The sequence below is a fragment of the Rutilus rutilus genome (assembly GCF_951802725.1).
Source record: "Rutilus rutilus genome assembly, chromosome: 18".
Taxonomy (NCBI): Eukaryota; Metazoa; Chordata; class Actinopteri; order Cypriniformes; family Leuciscidae; genus Rutilus; species Rutilus rutilus.
The window spans coordinates 29283417-29307699 of NC_140231.1; the positions used below are offsets into that span (position 1 = coordinate 29283417).

A 24283-nucleotide genomic window follows, 5' to 3' on the forward strand; every position below is an offset into this window, starting at 1 on the left:
GATTCTCTGAGCCGGATCCAGAACCAGCAGTTTGTCGATGAGATCCAGAGCGTACGGGTCTTTCACATACGCCTTGAGTCTGTCCTTCACCTTCCGCTTCTGACCTTTAGGAAGCTCCATCTTCTGATACAGTTCATACTTCTTATCCACACCGGGCCAACCCTGAGATAGCACAGAATACATGTTAAAAACATGCAGATAAATACATTAATTATCATGGATTCAAGTTTTGAATCTGTGAATCAAGGTGTGGAGGGAAACTTAAGAAATAAAACTAGAACTCGAGAAAGAGAAAATAAAACTAGCATTTGTGTGTCTCATGATGAAATGTGAAGCTATCTTGTCAAAACCAGGGGTCGTATGTATAAAACTTCACAGAAAACACACATTATTATTTTGTGAAAAGTGAGTGTGGTCGTGTGAGTGCGTAATACACCCATCCTACACCTCTTAAGTTAGGATACTTCTTCAGCTTTCTTAATCAGCTGAGAGCATTTTTAATACTTATGGAGCTTTATGAATCAAACTTATTCCTAAGTCCAGGAATAAGAGAAGAAAAATTTTTTTTTTGGTGTAAATACATTTTTTTACTCTGTGGCTTTATACATGCAGCACCAGCATATTAAAGTCAAGTCAAGTCAAGTTGAGCTTTATTGTCATTCCGCTACATGTGGGGACATACAGTGGAACGAAATGTCGTGCCTCGCAGGACCACGGTGCTACATAAATACAGACATACAACAATGAAGTAAAAAAACACTGTAAACCTATACACAACTAACCTACTGACAGATTTAACTATAAGTATAATATATATATATATATAATATATATATATATATATATAAGTATTTACCCTATACAAACTAAAAGAATAAAGGATAATAAATACAAACTATACAAATGCTTCACATAAATATTTACCCTATACAAACTAAAAGATAGAAGAAAATCACAAATACTGTACATGTGCAAATAGAGACATTTGAGTCAGCAGCTGGTTGGGGAACAGTGCGGGATGATTTGAAGTGCATGAGCATGTAAACATACATATATTGCTGAGTCTTTTGTGGGATTGTGTACCCGCAGCAGTGTGTGTAAAGTGTCCATAGTGCACATAGTGTAAAGTGTCCATAGTGTAAAGTGTCCTCTATGTGTCCACATAGTGTAAAGTGTCCATACAGTTTTTTCTTGGGTGTGGTAAGGTTTGGGGTGGTTCATGTTTCAGGAGGTAGGGGTTTGCGTGGGGTTTCAGAGGTGGGCGGGGTGGTTTGAGTTCAGGGCTCTCACAGCCTGGGGGAAAAAGCTGTTGAGCAGTCTGGCGGAGCGGGCTCTGATGCTCCGGTACCGTCTTCCAGATGGTAAGAGCTGGAAGAGACTGTGGGAGGGATGGGTGGAGTCCTTCACGATGCTGTTGGTTTTGCTGGAGCATCGTGTAAGGAAAATGTCCAGGATGGAGGGGAGAGGGGCACCGATGATCTTTGCAGCTGTGTTCACGGTCCGCTGGAGGGTCTTGCGGTCGGCAGCACTGCAGTTCCCGTACCAGACAGTGATGCAGCTAGTCAGCACACTCTCAATGGTGCCTCTGTAGAATGTGGTGAGGATGGGTGGAGGGAGACTTACTCTTTTCAGCCGGCGGAGAAAGTATAGGCGCTGTTGTGCCTTTTTGGAGAGTGACATGGTGTTGGTGGTCCAGGTGAGATCCTCTGTGATGTGCACCCCCAGGAATTTAGTGCTGCTGACTCTCTCCACAGTCGAGCTGTCGATGGTCAGTGGGGGGTGGTCAACGGAGTTTCTCCTGAAGTCCATCACAACCTCCTTTGTCTTCTCCACATTGAGGGACAGATTGTTTGTGCCACACCATTCAGCCAGCCGTGCCACTTCCTCTCTGTAGTGCGTTTCATCGTTGTTGCTGATGAGACCTACCACTGTTGTGTCATCAGCAAACTTGATGATGTGGTTAGAGCTGAACTTGGCAGTGCAGTCGTGAGTCAGCAGTGTGAAGAGCAGCGGGCTGAGCACACAGCCTTGTGGGGCACCTGTGCTCAGTGTTGTAGTGCTCGAGGTGTTGTTGCCGACACGGACTGACTGAGGTCTTCCAGCTAGAAAGTCCAGGATCCAGTTACACAGGGAATTGTTAAGGCCCAGCAGGTTTAGTTTATTTATGAGCTGTTGTGGGATTATTGTGTTGAATGCCGAGCTGAAGTCAATGAACAGCATTCTAACATAGGAGTCTTTATTTTCCAGGTGGGTAAGAGGCTCACCTCTTACCCACCAAAAAAGCACCAAGAGGCTCGGGTGGAGTAGGCATATTTGTTAAATCATGTCTTTTTAGAGAATATGAAATAGAAATAGTTGACAAAACAGTTGATGGGATTATAGGGATCTGTTTTACGCACAGATATTCAGATTATGGTTTTGCTGTGTACTCATGTTATTTACCCCCCGAGACATCTTTGTGGGGCAGGGATGCATCCACTTTTTTTGCTCATTTATCAAGTCAGATGTATTTATTTTCAAATTTGGATGCAATTTATGTTGTTGGTGACTTCAATAGTCGAATTGGTGACAAGTTGGACTATGTGAAAGAGGTGGACAATATCCCCATGCGTATTGCAATTGATGACTATGTGAATCGTCATGGCGAGGCCTTTTTGGAATTTCTAGTAGACGCTAAAATGTGTGTTTTAAATGGCCGGGTAAGCCCCCTTAGTCACAACTTTACTTCTATTTCAACTAAAGGGAAGGCGGTTGTAGACTATGTAGTTATACCTTTTGATTGTCTTGAAACCTGTCTTGATTTTAAAGTTATATCTCCATCCCAACTTATCTCAGACTGTCAATGTTACGACTTGATCAGTGACAGGTGTCATGTTCCGATTTAAAAGATGCAGATCTAAAATCGGACGCAACCCCCTGTCTTTCTTTGGAACGATGAAGTATCGGCTGTAATAACCTGACTCCCTGCTGGGAGGAGGAACCCGTTCTATAGCTCCTTTTTGAAGAAGAGTCATAACCTCCTGTTCCATTACCAGAGCCTGCTCGGGGCCCACCACAGTGGGAAGAACCCCTCTGAACCGAGGCGGACGAGACCTGAATTGTATAGCGTAACCTCTTTCGATCGTGTGCAGGACCCACTGAGACACATTGGGAAGATTTTTCTTCAGTCAGGTTATTACAGCCGATACTTCATCGTTCCAAAGAAAGACAGGGGGTTGCGTCCGATTTTAGATCTGCGTCTTTTAAATCGCACTGTAGGAAAGCTCAAGTTCAAGATGCTCACTCTCAAACAGATCGTGTCACAAATCAGGTCCGAGGACTGGTTTGTCACGATAGATCTGAAGGACTCTCGAGGCTGGCCTCTGGTTGAATATTCTGTGTGACAGACACAGCGCCCTGTAACAGCACACCGGCAGGGAACAACTGGTCTGAGCACTCCAGAGCCCTCCTTGGAGGGGGCGAGCGTCCCTCGGGAAAACACTCGTCGGGCCCTTCTACGCCCTGTTCCGGCAGGGTTAGTAGAACAGACCCCTGAGGGCACCGAGGGAGACAGGGCACCTTTAAAGGAGGTGAACACAAGTCTCTCTCGGTGGGGACCACCCTCAGAGCCTTTTAGACGCGGCCTTCTTGGCGACAATGACTGTCCTCAGATCAGCCCTGCCCCGCGAAGGTCGCGTCTGAGAGCGCCCCGTCTCGTCCCTCCAGTTTTTCTTCCGGGGGGGGGGGGGGGGGGGTGGGGTGGGGGGCACGAGATGCGACACTCTGTTTCTGCTGCGCTCTCTGCTTTGATGAGCTACTCGGCGGCTGGGACTGCCCTCGCTCAGCAGTCCCAGAAACTTTTATTTTGAGGGGGATAAATTTATGAAATGCAGCTGCCTGCTTCTTTTCTTCCTGAAACCTCTCAGTGACAGAATGTAGCGCATCACCGAAGAGGCCAACAGGAGACACAGGGGCATTTAAAAGTAGAGATTTATCTTTCTCTTTCATAGACGTTTGATTCAACCATAAATGTCTCTCCGTGGCCACCAGGGCTGCCATAGACCGGCCGATGGATTTAGCGGTCTCCTTGGTGGCCCGGAGAGTTAAATCAGCTGTCTGTCTGAGTTTATTTATAGTTTGAGCAGAAATTTCTCCCCCCTCACTCACTTCCTTAAGCAGATCGGCCTGATATGCCTGCATAATAGCCATCGTATGCAAGCACGCAGCCGCCTGGCCCGCCGCCGAGTATGCCTTTCCCACCAGCGCAGACGTATTTTTTAATCGTCTGGTGGGAAGGGCCGGTGCTTTAAGCGACGATGCCGATTCGGTAGAGAGATAGCTCGCAAGCGTCTCCTCCGCCCTCGGCATCGTCACATAACCTAATGCTTTGGCTCCCATAATATTACCATAAGCATTAGATTGGTTTGTATAAATTCTACTAGAAACCGGTCTAGCCCAGGTCTTCGACACCTCAGTGTGAAGATCTGGGAAGAAAGGTAAACACCGGTGAGAAGGCTGAGAACGTGATGGCAGAAATCTTTCATCAAGTTTACTTTTATGTTTAGACTCCTGCCTATCAACTGGCCAATCAATGCTGAGCTTCTCAACAGCACGAGAAAAAACATTCTTAAGCTCATCTTCAGCAGGTTGCTGGAATGACGAGTCTCCAGTCTCATCTGTTGCAAGACTTTCAACATCCAGCTCCTCAGAACTGGATAGCTGAAGGACTCGAACATCACGTGCCTCATCCGGGTCGGAAGTAACCGCAGAGCGTGCTTCCAGATCCTGGATAGAGGCACTGGATCTCACCGGTGAAGGTTGAGAAAGGGCGGGGCCCGTCTCAAACCCCGCGGTGAGATCCATTTGCGAACCCCACGACTGACGCGACCCTTGCGAACCCCACGACCCTCCTCAAAGAGCGATCGCCGCGAGCGCAGCGTTCTTTTTTTATATATGAAATATATATAGTGAAAAACTCCTGCCTAGTCACACTAGAAACAGACAAACACACAATATTCTTTGCTGATTCAAACACACAGAGAGCTGCTGAAGTAACAGAAAGCTGTCTCGCTTGTGATTCAGGGGTGCTTTATAGTTTCCTGGTCGATGACGTCACCCGCCTACTACGTTCCGTCTCGCCAATAGGCTTGTTCGACTTGAACCGGCGCTGCACAGACCGATCGGTTTATGACATCAAAGTACCGCCAGAGCAATTCAAAAGCATATAGGAGCCGTCTACTTTCTATTCGCTCTCGCGGTACTTTGATGTCATTCACCGATCGGTTTGTGCATCGCCGGTTCAAGTCGAACAAGCCTATTGACTGATTTCATTCATGCTTCAGACGCACTACGCTGGAGGCGTTCCCACTGCGATTACACGCAGCGGTAGTCCCTGAAGGGGAACCATGTTTTAAGCTATAAGGAGAGCATATTATTTATAATAATAATGTGGTTTGACATAAATACCTTTGTCTTGCTCATAATTAAGTTAAACTAGGTGAATAAAGTAGGCGAATGACAAAAAAAAAATCACATTACAGTTTTTTTCAATTGCTAACATCCTTTTGTCCAATCTGTAGTCACATTTTCAAAACTCTAAACACAATTAGCTCAACATATGTCTGTTGTGACCATACCATTAACACAATTCATGTTGTTTTCACACAAAATGCAGTCAATTAACACGTTTCTAGAATGCCTACATTTTCTTTACATATAAGCCAATACCAAAATCGTGAATCTTTATAGTCTTTTTTACAAATGCTTTAACACAGCTCGCCAGAAATGAAGACCTAATGTTCCAAACCATAGATACAGTATAAAGTCTCTACTTCTGCAACAATATCAGCTCTAAAGAATTGAAACAAATATGTATGTATGTATGCATGCATGTATGTATGTATATATATATATAAATTCAAACAGCTCATAAGCATTTTTACATTTTTAAATTGCTGATCATTACAGAGTAAGAAATAGCTGATTCCAATCTCAATCAGAGACATAGCCAGTTGTTGAAGACTTTCCATTTCATGGACATACACAATAAAAAAGGCACTCTTTAGATTAGTATTGTTCAAAGCAACACAGAACAACACAGAGGAGCAAAAAAAGAAAGAAAATGTCTGGACGAGGGAGAGGACTAGTTGGGCCAGGACGAGGGAGAAGGAGAGGTAGGGGAGGAGGAGTAAGAATGCGTGCTGCTGTTCAAAGGAGAGTAAGAGCTGTTGTGACGGATGAAATAAGAGCCACCATCATAGGCCATGTGATAAACCATGGTCTATCATTGAGAGAGGCTGGTGAAAGAGTCCAGCCTAATCTCAGATTGTCAACCGTTGCTTCCATTATCTGGATTTTTCAACAAACTGTTGTATAATATCAAGAAAATGCAATTACCTGCCTCCCTGTTTATTATAGATGCCTTTTTGTTTCACATATTTAGCCAGTGTATTGGATATAATGCATTGCATTCAATGTTATTATTTATTTTGTTTGTAAAAGATGGCTTATATTGTTTTGGCATACACTGTAAACCCTAATAAGTTCACAGAACTCAAAAATTATTTTGTAACAGATTACACAAAAACATTTGAGTTATGTTTTTAAAAGTTTTAAGTTTAAATAAAATAAAATTTTAATTTCCAGTTGCCTTAAATTATCTCAATGTTATCTTATAAATATTGATATTCCTCAACTTATAATTAGGGAGTAATTCACTCAAAATTTTTAATATTTTTCAACTCATATAATGTGGGAAATACACTCAAAATTTTCACTATTTTTCAACTCATATAATGAGGGAAATACACTCAAAATTTTTACTATTTTTCAACTCATATAATGTGTGAAATATACACAAAATTTTTAATATTTTTCAACGCAAATAATGTGTGAAAAACACTCAAAAATGTTCAATATTTTTCAACTCAATGTGGGAAATACACTTAATTATCAATAAATTTCAACTCATAATGTGGGACATACACTCCAAATTAATTCTAAACTGAAATACTGATGCCGGCCCAATAATCAGCTAATAATGTTAGAAAACATGAAAGTGACACCACAGTGACAGTTTAACAACTTTTTTTATTTAACACAATGCGCTTTTTAAAAGGCATGAATTAAAAGAGCAGCAGTCAAAAAGTGCTTGTGATAAATTAAAACAAAAAGGAAATGACTCCATAAAAACAAAATGTTTTTTAAAGTACAATAAGTGTTAATAAAACATTCAAATAAAGTACTAGTCGTACTTCAACTGGCAACATCACATTAGTGCATCAAGGTATAGGCAAACAGTGCCAGATCTTAAATCTGAGGTAGAAGAGGCAAACATTGTCAGATCTTAAATCTGAGGTAGAAGAGGCAAACATTGTCAGATCTTAAATCTGAGGTAGAAGAGGCAAACAGTGTCAGATCTTAAATCTGAGGTAGAAGAGGCAAACATTGTCATCTTAAATCTGAGGTAGAAGAGGCAAACAGTGTCAGATCTTAAATCTGAGGTAGAACAGGCGAATTATTACATTCGTAAAGAGGGGGAAAAAAACAAAAACGTCCTCAATACTCAACAAATAATCCATTCTGAGTGATTCACTCATTAAACAAATCATTCTTCAGTGTCAGTAGACGCCCTTTCAATGGTTTGTTGTCCTCAAGACACATCACAACTTTTTGGATAAATGTGAACGTAAGCTCGAGATTCTTTGGGTACTGTAGGTCTAGTGCATAGACATACCCAAAGAGCAGGAGAAATGAGTCAGCCAGAGTTGTGGGACCACTCACAAGTATTTCATCCTCCACGACAATACAGATGCTTTCAGGGCTGAAGAGGGCCGCATCAATAGTGTCATCCGTGACGACTGTCAGGAGAGCCACCGGAGTGTCACTGAGATCTGGACCAACTGCTGACTATAAAACACAAATAATACAAGAATGAGTTCAGACCCTCAAGGATACAAATCATGCTAATGATGTCTAGACATCACTGTCACTTAGCACTTAAGACTGCAACTAAGCTACATGTTTAAAGTGATACTCCACTTTTTTTTGGAAATAGGCTCATTTTACAACTCCCCCAGAGTTAAACAGTTAAGTTTTACCATTTTTGAATCCACTCAGCTGAACTTCGGGTCTGACGGTAACACTTAGCATAGCTTAGCATAGATCATTGAATTGAACGAGTCCATTAGCATTTCTTTCAAAATGACCAAAGAGTTTTGATATTTTTCCCATTTAAAACTTGACTCTTCTGTAGTTAAATCGTGTACTAAGATCGACAGAAAATGAAAAGTTGTGACTTTCTAAGCCTATATGGCTAGGAACTATACTCTTACTCCTGTGTAATAATCAAGGAACTGTGTGGCCGTACATGGGTACAGCAGGCGCAATATTACGCAGCGCCCAAAAATAGTCCCCAGCCAATCCCAAGCTAGATAACTTACAACGTCATTGGCACTAAGTTTGTGTTTGCGCTGTGTTATATCATTACGCCTGCTGTACCCATGTACGGCCGCACAGTTCCTTGATTATTACGCAGGAATAAGAGTATAGTTCCTAGCCATATAGGCTTAGAAAGTCGCAACTTTTCATTTTCCGTTGATCTAGTACACGATGTAACTACAGAAGAGTCAAGTTTTAAATAGGAAAAAAATCAAAACTCTTTGGTCATTTTGAAAGAAATGCTAATGGACTCATTCAATTCAATGATCTATGCTAAGCTATGCTAAAAGTGGTACTGCCAGACCCGGAGATCGGCTGACTGAATGGATTCGAAAACGGTAAAACTGTTTAACTCTGGGGTTAAGTTATAAAATGAGCCTATTTCCGAAAAAAGTGTAGTATCCCTTTAAACTATTTTCTTTACATATGCTTATATCTTATGTTAGTTTCACACCTATCTGTTAGCATACTTTTTGTTTAGTAGAATGATTTATACTTACCTTTTCATTTATGTAATTTCTACATGTCAGTTTGCAGAATAACAATTCAAGTAAAGCAGGTCCTGGGGGATATTCCAGAAAGGACGTTCAACAAACTCTGAGCCTAACCCTGAACTCTGAGTTGACTTACCCTGTGAAGTGAAACTGAGTTTTCAGTTCCAGAACAGCTGATCTGAGTTAGGTAAATCGACTCCGAGTATGTGAACTGAGTTTTCTGACTGCGGCCATAATAAAAATCACTGACAGAGTTTTAGATGCGCAAATCTTAACATTTTGAATTTAACATCACTTTATTTTATTTTATATTAGATTAATTTGAATCAGCTGAAAATTAAATATAAAAAGTCTAACGATGGCTCCTCACTTTGGTTTCATTTCACATATTAAAGTAAAAGTTTATTCAGTGGATAATTTAACTTGTAGTAGCTTTTACCACCAAAAGATGCTGTTTTACACCCGAATGAAGTGGTGCTCACCTCCACCTCGTCCGACAGAGGCAGAGGAGCTGGTCCTAGGTTAGGGTTTCCCTCTGGAATGGATAACTCAGAGTTTCCCTCATCTCAGAGTTTACTCTGAGTTGTCACATAACCTGCTTGCTGGAATACCCCCCTGGTTCTCCTAGAGTTATTTGAGTGATGTCATATGTTTAAGCTGATTGAATAGCTAGGCAAAAAGATTGATAGTGAGGCCAGTACACTTACATTACAGGTCCTGAAGAACTTGAAGGCATCTTCACGCAAGTACACAGGAAGTGCACGAAGGACGAGGGCCCGTCTCATATTTACATCAGGTTGTTTCTAGATAGACAAAAAAAAAATAATCCATTACAATAGTAATTAAACAAACGCAGAGCAAACACTTTATAGAAGTGTTAAACAGCTCCATATTCTGATGGTGGTCATTGCTATGGGGTCATCATTTATTCAGTAAAACATTTTTCAAATGAATAACTTTCTATTGTAAATACTTTAACTCAAAGAAAAAAAAAATTGTAAATCAAATTTCACATAAACAGTAGTTATTTGGACTTCTTTAAATTGAAGCTGATAAAGTATCTTTTTTAAGGTTCCTATTTCTGATAGAATACATCTTGTCAAGACACCTATCTCTGATGAGATGACAACGTTGTGTTAATGGCATAATCACTTAACCTCGGGGCACAATTCGAGTCGAGGCAATTCACACTATGGCTTCTTACAGTTGTCTGCAAACAATGTTAATAAACTGTTTCTGAATCATGCAAAGTTAAAAATTCACCTGAAGGTCATAAATCCTCATGAACTTGGCTAGCTCCTCCGCTATCTTGCCAGTCTTGGTGGCCTTGTCTCTGAACAAGGTGATGAGTTTAGGCGTGTGTCTGTCCAGCTCCTTGTAGAATTGATTGCGCAGGTTAACGTTGTTGATTCGGTGGAACTCTGCAAACACCTGTACATGGACAGAATTAAACAAAAATGCACAAAGATGAATTAGGAACAGAATTGTGAATGTATTTTAAAGAAGTTTTCTGTTGACAGGTAGCAAGACCAAGGGCAATTCTATTAGAGATGAGTCAGAAGAACCCAGGTCAAAATAGAAAGTTAATTGTCATTCATTTAAAACAAGGCTGTATAATGTTATCTAAAGGAAATTAAAATAATTAACCTCTGTATACTTTGTTTACTGTGAATGGCAAAAACATGTCACAGCGTGATGTGTTGTAAACTTTTACATCTGCCATTTGCTTTTTGGTGAATTTATTGAAAATGTAGATTTTTAAAACAGTCAGTTAAATATTGGAAATATCAATCATGTTCAAAGTGGACATGGTAAAGAGTCACGTTGATTAATTGCTCTCAACAGGGAGAACAGTAAAGTAATGCTAAAGAAAGATTTTTTTTTTTACCTGTGACTCCATAAGTAGGGCTGGCCATCTATCCACGACGTCTCTCACCCGTGGAGCTACAAGAGCTCCAACGATTTCTTGGCGACGAAGGGCATAGGTTGTGTTCATGAGCTTGCCTATGACTAATTGGTTTCTCTCAGTCTTTTCAACTTCATGTATGATTTCTTCTCTCATTGTTTCCAGAGTGGCTGTGGTTTGATCCTTCGGTAGGTTGATGATGTAGTTGACCTCAGCTTTTCGAGCTTTCTTTATGTTTTGATGGGGATGATCATTGTCAGGGTTGTTTCGGCTCCGCCTCCCTGTGTTGATGGCTACTTCTGCAACCCCAGCTTTGGCCAGATTGTTACGGTAAGACGCAACCTTGTACCCTATGTGACGTTTCCATCCCAACTCCCCGTCTTCACTAGCCGTCATTCTGAGACATGGATGAGCTGTAATCAAAGCTTGAGCAGCCATTGCCAATTCCTTATCATGTGGGTATGGTTTAAAACTGTAGATCGTTTCTGCCATTTTTTTAAGGATTTCACTCTTCTGTGACCTCTTTAACTTCAGCAATTTTCCTGATTCTTCATAAACACGATTTCCTTCTTCTAGTATATGCTCCATTTCATAACCAAAACCAGGAACAACAAAGTGATCAGGCCAACTCTTCTGGCGCTGTAACGCAGATACATGTGGGAGTATGTCTGTGTCAGAAGATGCAGTAGATGAGGTGTCACCTTCAGGTCTGACGACTCTCAATGTGCCCTTCTCTGGTAACTCCTGGATGTCCACAAGAAGACAAAGATCACCATCAAAGTCTGGATCCTCATAGTGCAGGCTAAAGTCCCCATCCAGTCTGGGCTTGAACCTCTCTTGCATTATGTCTTTCAGCTCCTCCACTGACTTTGGTCGCTCGAGTAGAGTAAGTTTCAGGGCGGTGTCTCGTGCAACATACACACGCAGCACATGCTTTTGGGCAGCAGCCATCTTTTGGTTCCGAAAAGACAAAAACACGTAAATTTTCATGGAGAGTGAAGGTGACATACACAAAATATACATGTCACATACTCACTTGTTCAACACAAATACTGGGACACCACTTGAACAAGGGGATGTATGGAAGGCCAGCTGCTGTAGTGGGGCAGTTTATTCATGGACCAACTGCTCTGCACAGCTCCAAGAAAATGTTGCAGTCATCGGTTTATCTGCTTCAACAAAAACTTCAGTTCAATAATATGAAACGTTTGGGTGTCAAGAGCAATCTTCCATCTATGTTGTAAGCGCAGAGAGGTGTTTTGTCATTTAGCTCTGATGGGGTGTGAACAGCCAGATTGTTTGGGAAAAGTTCGTAAGATCTCAGGTGTTCAATGTAGTGTGATGTGTGCTCTTGGCAAAGAAAGACAACACTACTGTTAACCAGGAGAACCTGTTCAATTCTACAGTAATTAGGCAGTCCTCCCTCTTGTCCCACAGACAAAAACATTCCTACATCATAATCAGTTCCATCAATGCAGACCTTTGATGTGCTGTAAATAACATTGCTTGCAGTTATTTGTTCAATGTATGTCTTGGCCACATTTGGAAGCATTGATACCAGTACAGAAGAGACATTTGATGTCTGCTGGTGAGGTTTGAAGAATCCTGAGGCACTGAGATGGTATGCTACCATGTATTGATGCCTGTCTGCCAGTGTTTTCAACACATTTTTAAAGTTTTGTGTGTCGTGTACAACTCTCTTGAAAAAACGGTGTTTACCCTCAAACCTCATTGTCCACAAGTGTACAAGGGGCCCAAAACGGCGTACAAGGTCAGGATAGTGTTCAATGTAGTGATGCTTAGGACGAAGTTTGAAATCTGGAAAGGCTTCTTTCAGCATCTCTCTATGATCCTGTATCTTGGACTGTAAATACTGGATGGACTCCTCTGTGAATTCTGAGCACAGCGATAACTCTACTACCTCTTTTAAGTCCATTAGCACAGTCCATGCTCCATCCTCTTCAGGAACTGCATTCCCAATAATCAAAGGGAGCAGTCTAAGCAATGTGGCATTTTCATGGCCATTACCACCAATGCTTTTCTTTACAGCGAAGGTCTGTGGTATTTTATGAGGTTTGTCAAGCTTGTCTGTGTGCTGGTATGGAAACGATAGAATTCTCTCGTTCAAATATTCAAGGGTAAAGTATTTGCAACGAATCATCTCACCGATACACAGGGCGAGCTCTACGGGCACAATGCCCTCAAAAAGATCGTGGAGAGCATCAGGTGGAAAGCCAGTGACTGTATGAAAATGTTCTAGATGCTGGCTCAGGACACAATCTGCCTGAACACCATTCTGACTCTGACTATCCCCATGCATTACAGCATGCACATCACTATTATGGCTGTCTTTTGTCCTAAGACTGAACTCGCCACTTGTAACTTCATGAGTCTGAAGTTTAGCTTGTGTTGCTGTGCAGAATCTGCAAAAATATTCTGCTCTAAAAGACTTTGAAAAGCCTGCCAAATCATGGGCTGCAAGATTGTCAGACACCACACACATAACTGTTCCTTGAACTACCTTACCAATAGACTCAATGAATACCCCATCTTGTTCAAGGGTACGGAGGTCTCTCAACAAAGGACCAAGTGCTTTTTCATAGCCAAATGTTTGTATGTCAGCCACTTTACATAAAGCTGCAAGCTGTATCACATGCAGGGCTGATCTGTATTTACTTGGAAGATCAGCAAGCGTCCAGTATACTGCACAGATTTTGTGTATTTTGCGTGATGTGCCAAGTGGATTGGCTATTTCCAAATCATCAATGTACAAAATGAGTGTTATCTTTAACTCATCTGAAGACAAAAATGTGTTCTCTTTGAAGTACAAACCATCTTGGTAGCTTACATAATGACTGTTTTGTGCCACTTTTGTTTCTTTAATTTTGTCCAGAATATCTGTATGATTGAAGATTTTTTGTATCATCTCAAGAATGGGAACATGCACTGCTGTGTGTCCTGGCTGTAGCAGATACTGTACAGGCTTTACCACAGGGTAATTATTTTCGATGAAGGTTTTCCTTCTCTTGGTTGAGGATAACTGCTTACCCTTAGTTGTGGCACTGACAATAACATTACTGTCCATAACAGTACTGACAACCTCATTTAGAAGTGTTTCACTGACAGTGATGTCATGACTCTGTAAGACCTCTCTAATGTCATGTTTGAGTATCGGTTGGGACAAGGAAAATATTTGAGTCAATTGTTCCACTATTTCCTGAGATGCCATGTCAGATACATGAAGAATAGATTGCATCTTTAAGAATAATGATGCCAAATTATGGTTCAACTGAGCTCTTAAAGTGTCTGTGTCACACTGACTGTTTACCTCATCGAGATCAAATGTGTCCGCAGACTCTGCACTGTGACTTTCAGCAGGTTCCCCAAGACTTTCTGCTGCAACTACAACTGGGGCACTATCACTGTCTGCCAATACAACACATTCACCAAAGTCTGAATCACCACCATGTTTTCTACTCTTGTGTGCATTAAACGCTGAGTAGCTATTTGTTCTGTAATTACAGTTCTTGAATGGGCATGCTACCATCTCATGACTTCGTAAATGATTTCTCAAATGACCAAATAGAATTTCCTCAAAAAAGGGCTGCTTGAAGTTGCACAAAGGACATGTAAAAAAACCACATGCTCCTTCAGTTGCACCTACTCTACATGAATCATTGTGAGATCGTGACAGATGAGCTTTCATCGCTTCGAATGATGGAAAAGTACAAATGCAACTGTCATAGAGACATGGCAGGGGGGACACTCTTGAATATTGGCTATGCAGTACAGTATAGTGCCAAAATAATTGTCCCCGGGTATTTGAAGTTGCAGAACACAACTTGCACTTCCACTCCATTGGGCCAACTTCAGCCTGCAATTTAAATATTTTCAATTAAAGTTTAAACCATTTCAGGCCTGGTTTGCACTTTTGGCTATTCCCATTTTTATTTTATTTTAAGTTAAAATGTGTGTAAAATTTTGAACGATGGGGAAATTATTATGCTAACCATTCGACAAAACATATTAAGTCTGTTCTGCTGCAAAAAACTAAACATTGTGAATAATTCACAGTGAAAATCTTTTTGAAAAAACTAAAATTAGTACACAATTTACAAAATTTACCTATTGGCACCTTGTCTGATGGTGAAACACTGACTCTCCGTAGCACTCTTTGTAGTCTGATATCTGTACACAACATGCGCACAAAGATGATTTGTTAATGTTCAAAAAACATTTTTTAAATAATACATAATGATCAATGAAATTTAAAAAAATGAATATACAGATTTAAAAAAAATCGAATCTATCAAAAACATTCATTTTACACTAATTATAGCAAAAATTAAAATGTTAAAAGATGAGCTAGTTATATATATTAAAAAAAAGAATTGTGTGCTAATATATTTACTATTTCTGTTGTTGTTGTTTTTAACAAAGTATTAATAAAGGGTTCATGGGATAAAAACATTTAAATAAATAGAAAAAGAATGACTGTTGAAACACATAAAATAAAACCAATTGTCAATAACACTTTCATAATCCATCCTACCTGAAATTATTTCGAGATGATCTCACATCCATACACTTGAGCCTACGAAAAAATACAAACACAGGCCTGATTAGCATCATGATAACACTCACATTATGTTTTTTAGCATTGTTCGTTTTACGCTAGCACACACATGCACACAGCTCGACAACGCTAAATATTGACTGTGTAACGCAGACTCTTATTGAAATTAGTATACTCAAAGTACACACATGCATTAACGTCGAACAGCAAAAACCAGCGGGAATCAGGGATAACGTTATGCTTTTGGACTCCGCCAGAGAATTCAAAACTCATGGACGTTCCTCCACCGTCAATGTCCCGGGCAAACATGAATTATGGGTAATGTAGTTCATCCAGGAAACCCGCTGATAACGTTAACAGAGACGTTACTCAGTTGTAAGATGAACTAAGTAAGGTAACTTAAAGTTAACGTTAACGCATTTGTCACATTCAACAACTTCTAAAGTTATAATTACTTGGATTTGTAAATATTTTATATATAATATATAAAAAAACGTTAGAGTTACTTACCAAATCAGGGCTGATGATAAGACGGCGCTTAAGAAAACGAGGGCAATAAGACTGATGAAAATAACTGAAGTGGTGGTGGTTTGAAGCGGGGGGATAAAAGTGTGCATTCCAAACAAATAAAAACAAATTAAACTGTGTTCTAACTCCACATGGGCTGGCCAAAACTTCACCGCATCAAAGCAAATTCAAGATGGCGGACTCAGCTTTCCTGAGGGAGAGATAAGACCCACCCACCAAAACGTCATGACGTCGATAACGTCATGACGCTACTTTATGGTTCCTAAACTTTTTGAGCGTTCCACACAAATTAGCTCTAAAATACTGAGCCCTATTCAATTTAAATTACATAAATCTCAACAGAGCTCAACACTTTATAGTTTGGTCAACTGCATAACGACATTTGACTGTTATGACCTTATTAGTTATAAGCTAGTACAACTGTTTGGGATTACAGTGTAGATGTACAGTAATTGGTTTTGTATGTATATGTGACTGTGCCAACCCATGGTAAGAGGAGCAGAAAAGTGTGATTATGTGTGTGCGCTGGACTCCTAGAACTCAGCCATCTTAGTTGAGTTTACTGTAGTTCAAGGACATGAAGAGATGGACCGCTTGCACCTGCCTGGAGAAGGATCTGGGAAACTTTGGAGGAGTGTCAACCTAACGTCTGTTGAAAACAACAGGAGTATAAAAGACTGAATGAACTGACTGCCTCTTGGGATACTGATACGCCAGAGCCCCCGACGCCTAGAAGCCCAGAGCTGAGGACAAGAAACCCCAAGCAGAAGATGAGATGCCCAGAGCTTACTACACCTTTGATTCAAAGCGTGATTATTGTATTTTATACTTAAACGATGAAGTTTTATTTGCCTTTATATTTTTGTTTATTATAAAAGAAAAGTAACCAATTAAAATAAATTTAATTGATTACAAAATCTGCCTACCGAGACTTAGATTTATGATGCTGGAAGACTTTTAATGCGAACATACCACAGGGGAGTCTTCTGACCAAATTGTAAGTACTTTTTGAATGCTTATGGTTTAGGTCAGATTTGACTCTCTTTACCTTACCTGAGAATAATAAATAAATAGGTAAAAGGTGTTAAGATTAAAGTACACACCGTAAAACAAAACCAACAGGTAAGTCATGCATTTCATGAGGGCTATCAATGCAGTTGCTATTTACTGTATTACAGTAACAAAGTATTGTAATTCATATTGCTAATAAAGCCTTTACTGCAGCAATTCTGTCACTTACTGTTTTTTTTTTAACTTGATTTATCTAAAGTATTGATGACTCCACATTTAGATATTATGTTGTACACATACTATCTAATGCGCCATGAATTCACACACAAGACAGCTGAATGAATAAAAAAAAAGGATTTCATACTGTCTGTTCTATACAGATAGAACTGAAACATGACAAGTAATGCAGTTTTTGTAATGCCACCAACTGTTAGTATTTTGACAGTCATTGTGCTATGATTGACTATGTGTTCATGTTGCATAGAAAACGAGTGCTAGAGTTTTGACCGAATTATTCAATTTTGAAACGGGTTTGCAGTGTTTTGATAGAGTATACTGAAAATGTTTTTTTTTGCATTTTGAAATGTAGAGTTTGTATTAATTTACTGTAAGGAAATTTGGTTTTGGGCAGAAAATGTAGGCCTACTATTTGGCTAATTGTGTGATGTAGGTGTGTTGCTGTGTTAAGAGTTTAGAAAAAGTATTTTAAGAATTGGCAAACGCTTCTTAGCAATTGAAAAAAACTGTAAATACTGGATTACATTTAAAATCCAAATTTATAATTCAGTATAATGTTATTGTTTTTTTTACTTCCTGCACTATACACAAAATGTTAGATAACATACTATGATATATAATCATAGATATTTGGATGAAATATGAAATATAATTTTAGCAGGAGAATTTGAACACTGACAGCTGTAGCTCATGCTTGCAGAATTAAAGATAAGCTACAGCTCCATCTAGTGGACAAACTCGATTAAGGCTCTGCTAATGTTAGGTCAGTGTGTTTGCCACCTTCAGTATTAACTGGTTTTATTTAAAAGTAAATCATTATGGTAATTACTGTTTTAATAATAATTTTAGTAGTGCACATAAATTATATGCAGTATGAGTTAAATGCAACATGTGAAAGGCAATGTTTTTCACTTTCAGAAGTTTACCATCCAAAATACTTTTGAAAGCTTTGTTTGAAATCATGTAAATGAGGTTTCAGAAAAGCAGTTTTACTTACAACAGTCTGATCACGGAGATCATATAGAGATCACACGACACTGAACCATATAGAAACATATAAGCCTGCTATTGGGCATTTCTAAGCTGTGGTAACTCAAATGTTCACTTGAGCATAATGACACAACAATAGGAAGTGAAACTAGCTCAAATGAACATTATATATTGCATTAATACAAAGTACAATTAAGTTATAACATATCAAATGCACAAAAAACAAATGCAATAAAGTGTCCATTTTAAACGGGGTCCTGTACTGAGCCCATTACACCACAGTCTCGACTGATCCCATCACAAGTAGTCAGACAACAACCAGTACAGTCATAATTTCACCTGAGACTGATTTAAATAGCAGCTGTAAACGGGTCTGAGAGAATTCAGAGATGCTGTCTGCCATACATCTCCATTCTGACAAAAGACAGAGGCTTCTGAAGCCAGAGGAATAGTTGAGACATCAATGCTGGAACAGAGAGAGCAGTTTAATTATTCATAATATTCAAACACAAATATTAGCCAGAGCAATGTTATATTTATCTACTATGATCAGTTTAAATCATTATATCTGTCAGTGATATAAACTCACCTCATCTTGAACTGTCTTTGGTACATCACACTCCAGTTTAACTGGATCATGAGAGACTGAAGATAAAAAGGAAATAAACCCTTTAACATATTTACATGTACACTGTATGTTTACAGTTGTGTTATATCTGTTATTTAAAGGGGTGGTTGATTATGATTTCACTTTTCTAACTTTAGTTAGTGTGTAGGCTAATATTGCTGTTTGAGCATAAACAACATCTGCAAAGTTACAATACTCAAAGTTCAAAGCAAAGGAAGATATTTGCTTTTAAAGAAAAGGACTACAACAAACGGCTGGTTGGGACTACAAGACATTCCTCCCGGGTTAGTGACATCACTAACCCTAAAATTTACATAAACCCCGCCCCCGGGAACATGCAGTCCATGTTGAGAAGAGGAAAAGTTGTTGTATAAGAGTACATTTGTGAGTCAGCTCAAACTTTAGCATCCATCTTTTCACATGCAATAGAAAGTCACTCTGTGTGTTCCTATATGAGCGGTTTATAGATTTATCATGATAGAATATCTTAATTGAAGATAGTTAACTCCACATCAGCAACATAAATTCATCAACTAACCATTCAGAGACGTCCTGTTGCATTCTACATGTTGTCACTTCTTCTTGAGTCTTTTCATCTTTGTCTGACTCCGTTTTAAAATTAAAGGCAGAACAGTTTCTGTCATTTTAGTGTGTCTGCGTGAGGTAATAGCAGCTGCTAACACACAGGAGCTCTTGAAACCCCGCCCTCTGCAGCAGCTCATTTACATTTAAAGGGCCAGGCACAAAACGGTGCGTTTTTGCAAACCCTCAAAAGGTGACAACTTTAACTTGCTATATAAAAATATCTGTGGGGTATTTTGCGCTAAAACTTCACACACACACTCTGGGGACATCATAGATATATTTTACATATTGTGAAAAGGCCATTTTAGCACCCCTTTAACAGAGATCATTAATTCATCAGAGCAGTGAGAGCTAATGTAATAAAATACTTACAGTTTGGTTTTGAATCCCCCATGCTGTGACATCTCTGGAGTTTCACTGTCCCTTGTGATTCATTGGCTGGTGGTTCCTCCTGTTTGTTCTCAATCTCCTCTCCAGTTTTGCAGTGGCTTCTTTCCAGTAACAATTTAACTGTACAATTTATAAAGACAATTTACTTTTTGGTCTGGTGTTAATTAATATGCATAAAATGCAAGATTAAGAATGAAATTATGTGGGAGTGTATGCGGTGTCATTATTATTAGTCATATATCTTGCATGTCAGTGTATTCTGACAAAAGAAGCAAAAGATGGACAACCCCAGTCCCTCGGGGTTTGTTTTTTGGATGCGACCAATCACATGGGCAGAGAGACTAGGATCATACCATTATGTAAAAGGAAGGGGCACACTTCGGGGACGCTCCGAAGATAGCTAGTGTAGTGGTACAGACCAGGTTACATCGAGCGGCAGAGAGAAGCTGGGGAGCCGGATTTAAATGCTAGCGCGCGTTGGGAGAAAGTGAAGAAATGAGCGAAAACCGAAAAAGAAGCAGCATCTGGCTGCATTTCAGTGATATTGGAGACTTCTCAAAAACAGGACAAATAATCACAGAGAGGAGAAATCACATAAGCCTATTTTTTTGGTAACGGAAAAATGCATGAAAATAAGGCTTTTAATAAAACACTGAATAAAAATAGCTTACCAACAAATCATTCACAATTGAATTAGACTATTTACGGTCTATGGTAGTAACCTTAACGTTATTTCAAAAGTCTGAGTTTGTTTACAGTTTAAATTAGCGTTAACGTTAAATCTGCGTGCAGCATTGATGTAATAAAATAAAAACATTAATTACCATTCTGAAACATCCTTTTGTAAGCGCGTTTGAGGAGGTGGTTGTTTGTCTCCTGTCGTCCCCTATTCGGGGTCTGAGTCCGGCTCGAACATAACGTATGAAAGGCCTACACAGTACTGAACCTCAAGCTCCACCCATTTTGTCCCAAAAAGTTTCAGAAGATGGGTGGAGTTTGAGGTTCTTGTGGCTGAACCCAATAGCATCCAGCTGCAGCCCCGCAGACTCACCTCCGGCTAGACACCACTGGCTGGACACCATCACTATTTTTTGTGACTTAAATTCAGCCTAGATCAATGGACTATAACGTTTTGTCAATACAACAGACTTGTACATGTTAATTGACCACAGTTTTTTTGCCTTGCCCATTTGGATATTCAATTCTTTTTTCTTTTTTTTTTGTAAATGTAACCACTTCTGTTTTTAAAATATATACGTAGATTCACATGATCAGACAATTTACCAAACAATCCAGATCAAATTAACACTTTATGGTTTTGCAATATTTATTGGAAATTACACAATCTAATTAGTAAAATTAGTCAAATCTGACCATCAGAATTAAGATGCCACAGTCAGGCCCATAAGGTTGTGGGGGAAGTCCCTATTTCAAGAGAAAATAAAACATGAACAGTTCCAAATAAACTATTGCACACTGTGCACACCACACCTCATTCCTGCCCCCTAAAACTGGCAGTCTGGGCAATGCTCAGGAAATTCAGCAGACCTGCAAACTCCTCAGAGTAAAAAAGGTGACAGTGTCACGGGGAGGGGAGGGGAGGGAATCCTACTAGGATATACGAGTAGATATAGGGCTACTCGAATTCTGAGCAACAATACAATGTAAAGATTCCAAATGATAGACTTGGATGCAAAATGTTGCCCTTTATTATACAGAAATTTGCTGTTGGTGTATTAGCCTAAAACAGGGGTCGGGAACCTTTTTTGACCAAAGAGCCATGTTTTTCATTTTTGGTTAATGCATTTTTCCAAAAGAGCCACAGTATATATATATATATATATATATATATATATATATATATATATATATATATATATATATATATATATATTCTTATTAAAGACGTGCTTTTTTTCAATAAAATTTCAACAGTAGCCTAGCCCAGTAATTATTAGGTCCATAGACAACTAAAAAGAAACAAATATTCAGCAAACAATAAATAATTTGCAACATGGAGTTGAGTTACCAACTGATGAGCATAAATCCTGTGTGTGTGTGTGTGTGTGTGTGTGTGTGTGAGTGAGAGAGAGAGAGAGAATGCACACAGTACTTGCATCTACAGTGTTTACGTGAAAAGTCGACTTGGCATTTTGATATATTTCTGTTTATTTGACCGTTTAGGCGCGCAACCGAAGACAACTATGCTTGTCCGTGTTGCGCTCGGAGCGCGTGCACAGCATCCTGTCAGTAGAATTTAGTTCTCTTTCGCGACTTATCGCGCTTTTAATATTTATTTTCAATATTCTTTTCTTTCTCATTCATTCATGTTTTGTTATTAATAACTTCAAACAGAACGGTCAACTGAAATCTGCGCGGATTATCAACAATACCACACATTTATAGGACATAAAAGGGTATGTGCGGCAAAAGTGAAAGTAGGCTAGGTGAAATGTTTCGAAATGTCTCTTTGCACAGCAAAGCACCCGTTTCAATAAAATATATATTAAAGTTTATATAGCCTACTTTCACATTTTCGCTGCTGTTCTAAAAATGGTTTTCGCCACTTAAACAAGCTGCAGCTGCTTGAATCCCAGTGCAGGAGCTCTAGGTAACCACAGACACGTAAGCGGTTAGTTGATTGCTGTGGTGACTCGTGACACGCGCGAACAGCACTGAACACGCACTTTTGCCGGTACAACTTGAATATTATTATTATGATCATAAACTTTTCATTAACTTCGGTAGGCTGTACAACAAGGGATAATGCAGATGAAGGGCAGCCTGCCTTGTAGAATTTTAAAAGAGACACACGTCTCTTACAGCCTGGGGCAGTTTTCTGACATTCACCACACCTAAAGCAAGAACAGATGTACAATATGATTAGAATGAGCATGTTTATATTTAACTATATTAGAGTACAAGTGTTGATTCAAGGCCAATAGCTAGCTAGCAAACTCTCGTGTGCATAGACAACCTAGCATTTTAGACTATTCTCTGCCAAGACTGTTCTATGAGATCTCGTTAACTGGGTACAATCTTCACACATCCAAGTGAAAAAAAACGTATTTACAATATTAAATCATACCACTCAAAGAACGATTTAATTGGAAAATCTATTGTAGCAACCTAGCTCTAGAATTGAGGCACACCAGAGTTCACTAATACCTTTAAAAAACACGACACAGTAGCCTACCTTGAAAACAAGACGATTTTTTTTAACTAGCCAGTTTGTGCATTTGAATTCTGACATGACCTATAAATCATCGACAGTTTATTATTTTTTCTTACCGCTGACATCTGCATGGCGCGTCAAATTTGAAAATTGAAAATGGCCGCACCGCAGCAGCGTGAACGGCTGATGTATGTAGGCGCCTGACTATTTCATTAATAACTGCTGCTAAATTATTGAGATACCGCCAGCTACTTGCCTGAGTGATCGAGCAAACCTATATCCATAATAACTAAACAATTGGCTGCAATCTTAGCAGTATTAAGGCCACTATTTCAAGTTTGTTTTTTTCGTGCGATATGGCGGAGATCTCGCTCCAATCCATCTGGGATGCGTTGCACCAAATGAAAGACCAAGTAACAATTGAAGTAAAAGCCCATCTGGACATTCAAATTGGGTCTGTTCAGGCAGGCCTAATGGTCATTCAACAGTCATTGGGCTCTCTTACTGGACAAATAAATGAGTTGCAGCAACGAGTGAGCGCAAATGAGGACACGATTGGTAATCTGGTGGAGCGAGTGTGCGCTCTGGAAAAGGACAATTCTTACCTGAAGGAGAAGATGGAGGACCTTGAGAATCGGAGCAGAAGGTCCAATCTGCGCTTTGTTAATATACCGGAGAGGAAAGAGGGGGGAAGCATGGTCGATTTCATTGGAGAGCTGGTTGCCACGCTCTTCGGGAAGGAACATTTCCCCACGGCGCCGGTCGTGGAGAGGGCGCACCGTGTACCAACATTCGTCCGCTCGCCCAGGTCTGGCGGACCTCCAAGACCTATCCTGGTAAAGTTCTTGAACTTCCAGGACAAGGTGAAGATCCTGAGATTGGCCCGGGAGAGGAGGAATCTGAAGATGGGAGAATTCACGGTCCACATCTATCCGGACTTCAGTCCTGGTCTTGTGAATAAACGCAGGGAGTTTGACCCGGTGAAGAAAAAGCTCCGTGCCGCTGATATCAAGTACTCCCTGCAGTATCCCAGCACGCTGAGGGTAATCGTGGAAGGGAAACCAAAACTTTTTCACTGTCCCAAGGAGGCTGAGAAGTTCTATCGTGACCTCCCGGAGGGGACGTAAGTAACGGCGAGCACGTATCAGCCGAGGACTGTTGTTCATTATAAAGTCTAAGCTCAGCCGGACTTTTTCTGTTTTTCTCTTTTTCAAGGACGATGTAATTTAGTTAGCTAAATAGCTGTAGCTCGGTGAGTCCAGCATTCTTGTGTTTGCCGTAAAGTAACGCACGTAATACACCTGTGCTGCAGCGAATTGTCGCAAAGGAGTCTTTGGATGAAGTT

The 24283-nt window shown here is 39.9% G+C and overlaps 2 protein-coding genes across 8 annotated transcripts in view; both read right to left on the minus strand.

Annotated features, from left to right (window-relative positions):
- LOC311276735 (uncharacterized protein) overlaps positions 1 to 24283 on the minus strand; it is a 66935-nt gene that overhangs the window by 11584 nt on the left and 31068 nt on the right. The window lies entirely within an intron of this gene.
- Positions 7049 to 16096, minus strand: LOC311277837 (uncharacterized protein). 7 transcript variants are annotated; one of them, XM_084388281.1, is made up of 8 exons: positions 15905 to 16096; positions 15371 to 15412; positions 14944 to 15006; positions 11855 to 11987; positions 10801 to 11769; positions 10176 to 10343; positions 9620 to 9715; positions 7049 to 7887 (listed from the first exon to the last, which is right to left on the minus strand). In XM_084388281.1, exons 5-8 carry the CDS (start codon positions 11767 to 11769, stop codon positions 7570 to 7572), a joined length of 1551 nt encoding a protein of 516 aa, XP_084244407.1. In that variant the 5' UTR covers positions 11855 to 11987; positions 14944 to 15006; positions 15371 to 15412; positions 15905 to 16096; the 3' UTR covers positions 7049 to 7569. The 7 variants fall into 7 exon arrangements, with proteins under 7 accessions (XP_084244407.1, XP_084244408.1, XP_084244409.1 ...); XM_084388282.1 differs by having other exon boundaries at positions 11855 to 11990; XM_084388283.1 differs by lacking the exon at positions 15905 to 16096 and adding an exon at positions 15583 to 15703.